The sequence below is a fragment of the Oncorhynchus keta genome, chromosome 16, assembly GCF_023373465.1.
Source record: "Oncorhynchus keta strain PuntledgeMale-10-30-2019 chromosome 16, Oket_V2, whole genome shotgun sequence".
NCBI classification, from domain to species: domain Eukaryota; kingdom Metazoa; phylum Chordata; class Actinopteri; order Salmoniformes; family Salmonidae; genus Oncorhynchus; species Oncorhynchus keta.
The window spans coordinates 15,078,083-15,085,658 of NC_068436.1; the positions used below are offsets into that span (position 1 = coordinate 15,078,083).

At 47.9% G+C, this 7,576-nt stretch overlaps 1 protein-coding gene and 1 long non-coding RNA gene across 20 annotated transcripts in view; one reads left to right on the forward strand and one right to left on the reverse strand.

Moving 5' to 3' along the window:
• Window positions 1-7,576, forward strand: part of LOC118376571 (GRB2-associated-binding protein 1-like) — a 114,694-nt gene that overhangs the window by 71,052 nt on the left and 36,066 nt on the right. For 4 of the 12 annotated variants that reach the window (XR_008065765.1, XR_008065763.1, XR_008065762.1 and 1 more), the window contains exons 10-14: window positions 3,288-3,377; window positions 4,462-4,555; window positions 4,940-7,048; window positions 7,089-7,168; window positions 7,209-7,343. Coding sequence is in view for 1 of the 12 variants with exons in the window: in XM_052464793.1 (XP_052320753.1) it covers window positions 3,288-3,377; window positions 4,462-4,555; window positions 4,940-5,057 (302 nt within the window). In the remaining 11 variants the exon portion in view is untranslated. Of the gene's footprint in view, window positions 1-3,287; window positions 3,378-4,461; window positions 4,556-4,939; window positions 7,049-7,088; window positions 7,169-7,208; window positions 7,345-7,576 lie in introns of those variants that run through there. The other 8 variants (XR_008065771.1, XR_008065772.1, XR_008065773.1 and 5 more) reach the window with 5 other exon arrangements.
• LOC127907969 (uncharacterized) lies at window positions 512-1,698 on the reverse strand. 8 transcript variants are annotated; one of them, XR_008065778.1, is made up of 6 exons: window positions 1,656-1,698; window positions 1,476-1,535; window positions 1,236-1,415; window positions 938-1,117; window positions 698-817; window positions 512-637 (listed from the first exon to the last, which is right to left on the reverse strand). It is a non-coding gene; the product is annotated as an uncharacterized LOC127907969 (long non-coding RNA). The 8 variants fall into 8 exon arrangements; XR_008065781.1 differs by lacking the exon at window positions 1,476-1,535 and having other exon boundaries at window positions 1,656-1,695; XR_008065776.1 differs by having other exon boundaries at window positions 1,236-1,355; window positions 1,476-1,674.

A 7,576-nucleotide genomic window follows, 5' to 3' on the forward strand; every position in this document is an offset into this window, starting at 1 on the left:
GGGTGTAAAGGGGTGTGTCTTTGTTTGAGAGAGAATCTTGGTACGTTTGTCTTTATCTGCTGTTGCCTCAACATTTTCACAACTGCTCGTCTCTCCACATCCTGGCATTCAACTCTAACTCGCGCACAGTTACATGTGCTGGCTCATGGTTATGAAAGGCAGATTACCATTGCATTATTTTGAATTATAAACTGGGTGGTTCGTGCCCTGAATACTGATTGGCTAAAAGCCGTGGTATAACAGACCGTATACCACGGCAAAGGACTGTATCCAGGCACACTCTGCATTGGGCAGTGCATACGAACAGCCCTTAGGTGCCCCAGAGGTGCCTTATTGCTTAAGTAGAACACTTCATAATGCGTCATTATACAATTCCTGTATGGTATCAGACAGGAGTGAGGATTGTTGTGGCTCACCCTTTGCTCCTCTCCTCAATGTAGGCAGTGTCCTAGACCTCTCTCCTCAATGTAGGCAGTGTCCTAGACCTCTCTCCTCAATGTAGGCAGTGTCCTAGACCTCTCTCCTCAATGTAGGCAGTGTCCTAGACCTCTCTTCTCAATGTAGGCAGTGTCCTAGACCTCTCTCCTCAATGTAGGCAGTGTTCTTTTAGTTTAGTCCACTAGCCTCTCCCGCTCACCTCATCCACCCACCTCTCAGCTTTCTCTTTTAGTTTAGTCCACTAGCCTCTCCCGCTCACCTCATCCACCCACCTCTCAGCCTTCTCTTTTAGTTTAGTCCACTAGCCTCTCCCGCTCACCTCATCCACCCACCTCTCAGCCTTCTCTTTTAGTTTAGTCCACTAGCCTCTCCCGCTCACCTCATCCACCCACCTCTCAGCCTTCTCTTTTAGTTTAGTCCACTAGCCTCTCCCGCTCACCTCATCCACCCACCTCTCAGCCTTCTCTTTTAGTTTAGCCCACTAGCCACTCCCGCTCACCTCATCCACCCACCTCTCAGCCTTCTCTTTTAGTTTAGCCCACTAGCCACTCCCGCTCACCTCATCCACCCACCTCTCAGCCTTCTCTTTTAGTTTAGCCCACTAGCCACTCCCGCTCACCTCATCCACCCACCTCTCAGCCTTCTCTTTTAGTTTAGTCCACTAGCCTCTCCCGCTCACCTCATCCACCCACCTCTCAGACTTCTCTTTTAGTTTAGCCCACTAGCCACTCCCGCTCACCTCATCCACCCACCTCAGCCTTCTCTTTTAGTTTAGCCCACTAGCCTCTCCCGCTCACCTCATCCACCCACCTCTCAGCCTTCTCTTTTAGTTTAGCCCACTAGCCACTCCCGCTCACCTCATCCACCCACCTCTCAGCCTTCTCTTTTAGTTTAGCCCACTAGCCACTCCCGCTCACCTCATCCACCCACCTCTCAGCCTTCTCTTTTAGTTTAGTCCACTAGCCTCTCCCGCTCACCTCATCCACCCACCTCTCAGACTTCTCTTTTAGTTTAGCCCACTAGCCACTCCCGCTCACCTCATCCACCCACCTCTCAGCCTTCTCTTTTAGTTTAGCCCACTAGCCACTCCCGCTCACCTCATCCACCCTCCTCTCAGCCTTCTCTTTTAGTTTAGCCCACTAGCCACTCCCGCTCACCTCATCCACCCTCCTCTCAGCCTTCTCTTTTAGTTTAGCCCACTAGCCACTCCCGCTCACCTCATCCACCCACCTCTCAGCCTTCTCTTTTAGTTTAGCCCACTCTCTTCCTCATTTTCTATCCCCCTCACCCCATTCAAAGGGACTTTTGTCCATAAGTTCAGGGGGCCCTCTGAGGCTTTGGGGGGGTGACCGGCCTGGGCCACCATCACCATGGAGCGCCCGGAGCGGTCACCTCTGTCCCCATTGTCGTGCCCCCCTCTGAAAGGGCCTCTTTGGAGCAACAGGCCCCTCCTGCCCCACCAGGGGACATTTAATCTAGAGCGGGAAGGATTTGAATATCCCACGGGGGAGGCAGACCCAAAGCAGAGGTCATTACCAGTCACTGTCAATGGTAGAGAAGAACGGGGGAATATGATAGAAATCGTGAAGTCAGTCCCTCTCTTCACGGCTTAGAGCTTTAACTTTCAGGTCACTGACTCTTGGTTATTTTCATTCCCGTGTCTTCCATGGTGTCATCATGGGGTGCTGGATGTGAGTGGTTCGGTGCAAGGACATGTTACTGTAGTCAGGGGCTCCTTATTACGGCGACAAAGGGATCGGCAAACAGTTACTTGAGTTTTTCATAACCATGGGCCATCACCGTGAACTTCCATCTCAATGCAATCTCTGTCCTCACCTAACCACCTGCTGAGTTTGTGACCTCTGTCCAGCCTGTGTGTTCCTCTAGGGCTGTTGTGTTCTGTTGGCTTCAGGGTTAATCTCTCGAGCCTTCCCTCTGGCTCGCCGGCTCTGGTACAAATCCCAAATCAAATCCACCGCTAGACCCTATGCACTTGGTGGAAGTTTGACCATATTGCTTTAACAAATCAATTCCTCTCAGATCTCCATAAATGAATAGGGTCCAGGGGTCCATTTGGGATTGGGTCTCGCTTGCTTGGTTTGGTTCTGTAGGCGAGGTCTTGTGAGGCTGAAGCATCTGTGGTCGATGCCAACAAGTAGCTTCATTCATTCACTTCCTTATGGCTCTGTTCTAAATGTCTGCCATTGTTTTATCTGGAGTGTGCTGTGTTTTCTGGCTATAGTGAGGGTTATACATACGGTTATAACGTTGGTCTGCTGGTGTACATATACATGTGCGCTTTTATTGTCTGCTGTTGTGGATGTGTTGATGCACTAAAAATGACTCACCTCTCAGTGGATCTTCCACATTCATACTGGTGCATGTTGTTGTCCTGTCAAGTCTCTGAGGCCAGCCATGTTACAGGGCTCTCACTAGAGGACGCACAGCTACGACCGGAAGTTCGTTTTTCATAGCTGGTTAGGAGAATTGACCCAGCAGGTTAGGAGACATAGGTTAAGGTTAGGAAAATGGTTAATGTTAGGAAAATGTTCTCCTAACCTGCTATTAAAAGTCACTTCTGGTCGTAGCTGTACTCCCTCTAGTCATAACCATGTTGCATGATGGGAAATGTTAGAGTCTGCTGTTGCCATGGTGATGGTCCTGTCTTTACACTATATATACCAATAGGGACGAAGCAATGGTAGGGTGTAAGTAGTGAGTTGTTTCTCAACAAAGTCTGTTGATCTGTCGGCTTTGCATGGCAGGGTTTTATTAAAATAGGGGTTACAATGATGTCATCGTTTTATCAATGATGGTAATGTGAAAAGTCTTCTTTTTTAACCAATCAGGTCAGAGTCCTAAAATAATAAGAGCAAAGGGGGTTGGTTTAGAGCGAACCGACTCTCAGACCGTAGGGGAGTTCCCAAGACGACGCAAGGGTAGGTACTACCAAACAACGACGCCTGGAACTTGGTTCTGAATACTCATCTCTCATTCTCTCCGAACGTGTCTGAACTCAACGCATGCTTCTGAATGTTCTCCTGTGACCTGTGACATCACATGGTATCCTGTCTCATCCAATCAACTAACTCCTGGACCAGCGGGGCCCCACTTCTGTTCAGTTGTCATTTCTGATTCCACATTTTGTTCTCATAACACGTTTTTGAACCTCACCAACACCCTAGAGATCTTATCCTCTAGGCTTCTTCAGGAAATGGTGCAAAGATCATATCTCCGGGTGGAAGATCTCCAGTACGTAGGAGAACGTTGTCAGTGTACTAGTGTACCGCACCAACAACCAAATCTCAAGCCCACATATTCAAAATAATCAATAGCATTAATGATTTACACCAGTACAGTAATTGATTCTATGGTTAGTGACACACACAAACACACCAGTGATGGACTGTTCTAACCAACTACCTCTTGTATTTTTAACACTGTTCCGCATGCTCCTGTTTCAACATGTACTTCTATCATGTGCTCTATTGTATTTGTAATGGAAGAAAGTTTATTGCTCAGGTACGATGAATGATATTTTCCCTTTATGTTCTGTTCAGATATGTGTATATATATCTCTCTGGTTTGCATGAAGGGTGTTTAGTGCTGTACTGTAGGCTGAGAAGTGTTATTGCTGCTGTCCTGTAGACTGCAGCACCAGATGGTGTTTTCTAGCCAGGCTGAGGGAGCTATGCTGAATGTGTTTCTATAGCACACGGGTTGCCAGATTGGGCTCCGTTACGTTAACCATGCGGGAGCAGTTGGCTGTGGACACTCAATGTGGACGTGCTCTATAAACCTATAACCAATTGATTACATTTTTGTATTACACTCAACTTCTCATATTGGAATCTAGCCTACAGTTTTAGTCTTGCAAGGAGGTATTGTGGCTTTTAGGGACCTCTGTTGGACAAATGAAAGCCTACATCCCCACCACCTTTTGTACGGTGGAATGGAATGTATTGTGTTGCAATGATGGTACGTGATGAGACTGACGGGGGTGTTTGCCCCTCCCCTCTACAGCCAAGCCCGCCCCTTTGGAGATCAAGCCCCTACCTGAGTGGGAGGAGTCATCGGCACCCGTCCGCTCGCCTGTCACCAGGTCTTTTGCTCGGGAGTAAGTGTCTTACCCTTTGACCTTTCACCTCTACAGCAGCTCAGGGTCAAAGTGGCCCTTTGGCACAGATCTAGGATTATTGTCGCACACCGCATCCTAACCATTTGGGAGTAAAACGTAAAGCTGACCTTAGGTCAGCGTCAACTTAGTTGAATTCCTTTCTACTGCATGTGACTATAGGTTTGGTATTCTATCAGAACACTAACCCTCCACGCATGACTTTAGTCACCTCATAACATGTCAAAGTAGTCATGTCTTAGAAATTAGCTTTTTGTCTTTTTCCAGTGAGTCATTTTTAATCTGCAGGGAACTCTGCAGGCACTGCTGCTATTTGTGTGTGTGTACCGACTGTGTGTTAAACAGTGTGTGTGTGATGCTGCTCAGTCCCTCCAGGTTCCCCATGCCCCCCAGGCCTCCCTCGGTGCATAGCACCGCCTCCAGCACCGACTCCGAGGACTGTGATGAGAATTATGTAGCCATGGTCTCTAAGGCAGACGAACTCGTATGTAACACACGTCCTCAACCACTCTCTTCTAAAATATTCATGTTAAATCATACAATGATTTATGTACATTTTCCCCCAAAAACTTGTCACATTAATAAGCTAATGTTCCACATAGTCAGTAGCCAATGAATGTATTACAATTCAATTATATATATTTTTTTATTATTCATGGTCAAATGCACCATTTGCAATGTAATTTGTCTGATGGCATATCTTAGTGGGCTGAATATCCATAGAACATCAGTATGCAGAAGAATTTAAATACACTACATAACCAAAGGTATGTGGACACCTGCTCTTCCAACGTCTCATTCCAAAATCATGGGCATTAATATGGAGTTGGACCCCCTTTGCTGCTGTCACAGCCTCCACTCTTCTAGGAAGGCTTTCCACTAGATGTTGGAACATTGCTGCGGGGACTTGCTTCCATTCAGCTACAAGCATTGGTGAGCTCGGGCACTGATATTGGACGATTATGCCTCGCTTGCAGTCGGCATTCCAATTAATCCGAAAGGTGTTCGATGAGCTCTGTGCAGGCCAGTCAAGTTCTTCCACACAGTTCTAGACAAACAATTTCTGTATGGACCTCGCTTTGTGCACTGGGGCATTGCCATGCTGAAACAGGAAAGGGCCTTCCCCAAACTGTTGCCACAAAGTTGAAAGTACAGAATGGTCTAGAATTTCAATGCATGCTTTAGCATTAAGATTTCCCATCACTGCCTAGCCGGGAACCATGAAAAACGGTCTCAGACAATTATTCCTCCTCCACCAAACTTTACAGTTTGCACTATGCATTGGGGCAGTTAGCGGTCTCCTGGAATCCGCCAAACCCAGATTCGTCCATTGGACTGCCAGATGTTGAAGCGTGATTCATCACTCCAGAGAATGCGTTTCCACTACTCCAGAGTCCAAAAGCGGCAAGCTTTACACCACTCCAGCCCACACTTGGCATTGTGCGTGGTGCATGCGGCTGCACGGCCATGGGAACCCATTTCATGAAGCTCCCGGTGAACAGTTATTGTGCTGACCTTGCTTCCAGAGGCAGTTTGGAACTCAGTAGTGAGTGTTGCAATCAAAGACAGGCGTTTTTACGTCCTACACGCTTCAGCACTCAGTGGTCCCGTTCTGTGAGCTTGTGTGGCCTACCACTTCGCGGCTGAGCTGTTGTTGCTCCTAGACATTTCCACTTCACAATAACAGCACTTACAGTTGACCGGGGCAGCTCGAGTAGGGCAGACATTTTATGAACTGACTTGTTGGAAAGGTGGCATCCTATGATAGTAATGTTGAAAGTCACAGAGCTCGTCAGTCAGGCCATTCTACTGCCAATGTTATGGCGATAGCGTGGCTGTATGCTTGATTTTTATACACCTGTCAGCAACTGGTGTGGCTGAAATAGCTGATTCCACTAATTTGAAAGGGTGTCCACATACTTTTGTCCATATAGTGTAGTTTGACTTCTTCAAACATACTACTGTTTTTTGTTAGTGTGATGACATTGAAATGATGAGTCCACGTTTCTTGTTTCTAATTTCTCATGTTAGTATAGTATACCTAGTAAAAATCATAGTCCGTTATCATCTTCCTCGGCCTCCCAAACCTCATCTTTTATGGAGAAAGAGATGGTTGCCACAGAAGGACTCCTCTTCAACACTTCTATTTTCTTCACCTCTTCTGTCCTTGTTCATCACTTGTCATCCTGCTTTTTTGTCTTTTTCGTTTGCGCTTTCACTCTTTTCCCCCTGCAGGTATTCAGTCCATCTGGTGGACATCTCCTTCCCCCTGCAGGTTTTCAGTCCATCTGGTGGACATCTCCTTCCCCCTGCAGGTATTCAGTCCATCTGGTGGACATCTCCTTCCCCCTGCAGGTATTCAGTCCATCTGGTGGACATCTCCTTCCCCCTGCAGGTATTCAGTCCATCTGGTGGACATCTCCTTCCCCCTGCAGGTATTCAGTCCATCTGGTGGACATCTCCTTCCCCCTGCAGGTATTCAGTCCATCTGGTGGACATCTCCCTTCCCCTGCAGGTATTCAGTCCATCTGGTGGACATCTCCTTCCCCCTGCAGGTATTCAGTCCATCTGGTGGACATCTCCTTCCCCCTGCAGGTATTCAGTCCATCTGGTGGACATCTCCCTTCCCCTGCAGGTATTCAGTCCATCTGGTGGACATCTCCTTCCCCCTGCAGGTATTCAGTCCATCTGGTGGACATCTCCTTCCCCCTGCAGGTATTCAGTCCATCTGGTGGACATCTCCTTCCCCCTGTAGGTATTCAGTCCATCTGGTGGACATCTCCCTTCCCCTGCAGGTATTCAGTCCATCTGGTGGACATCTCCTTCCCCCTGCAGGTATTCAGTCCATCTGGTGGACATCTCCTTCCCCCTGCAGGTATTCAGTCCATCTGGTGGTGGTATTCAGTCCATCTGGTGGACATCTCCTTCCCCCTGCAGGTATTCAGTCCATCTGGTGGACATCTCCTTCCCCCTGCAGGTATTCGGTCCATCTGGTGGACATCT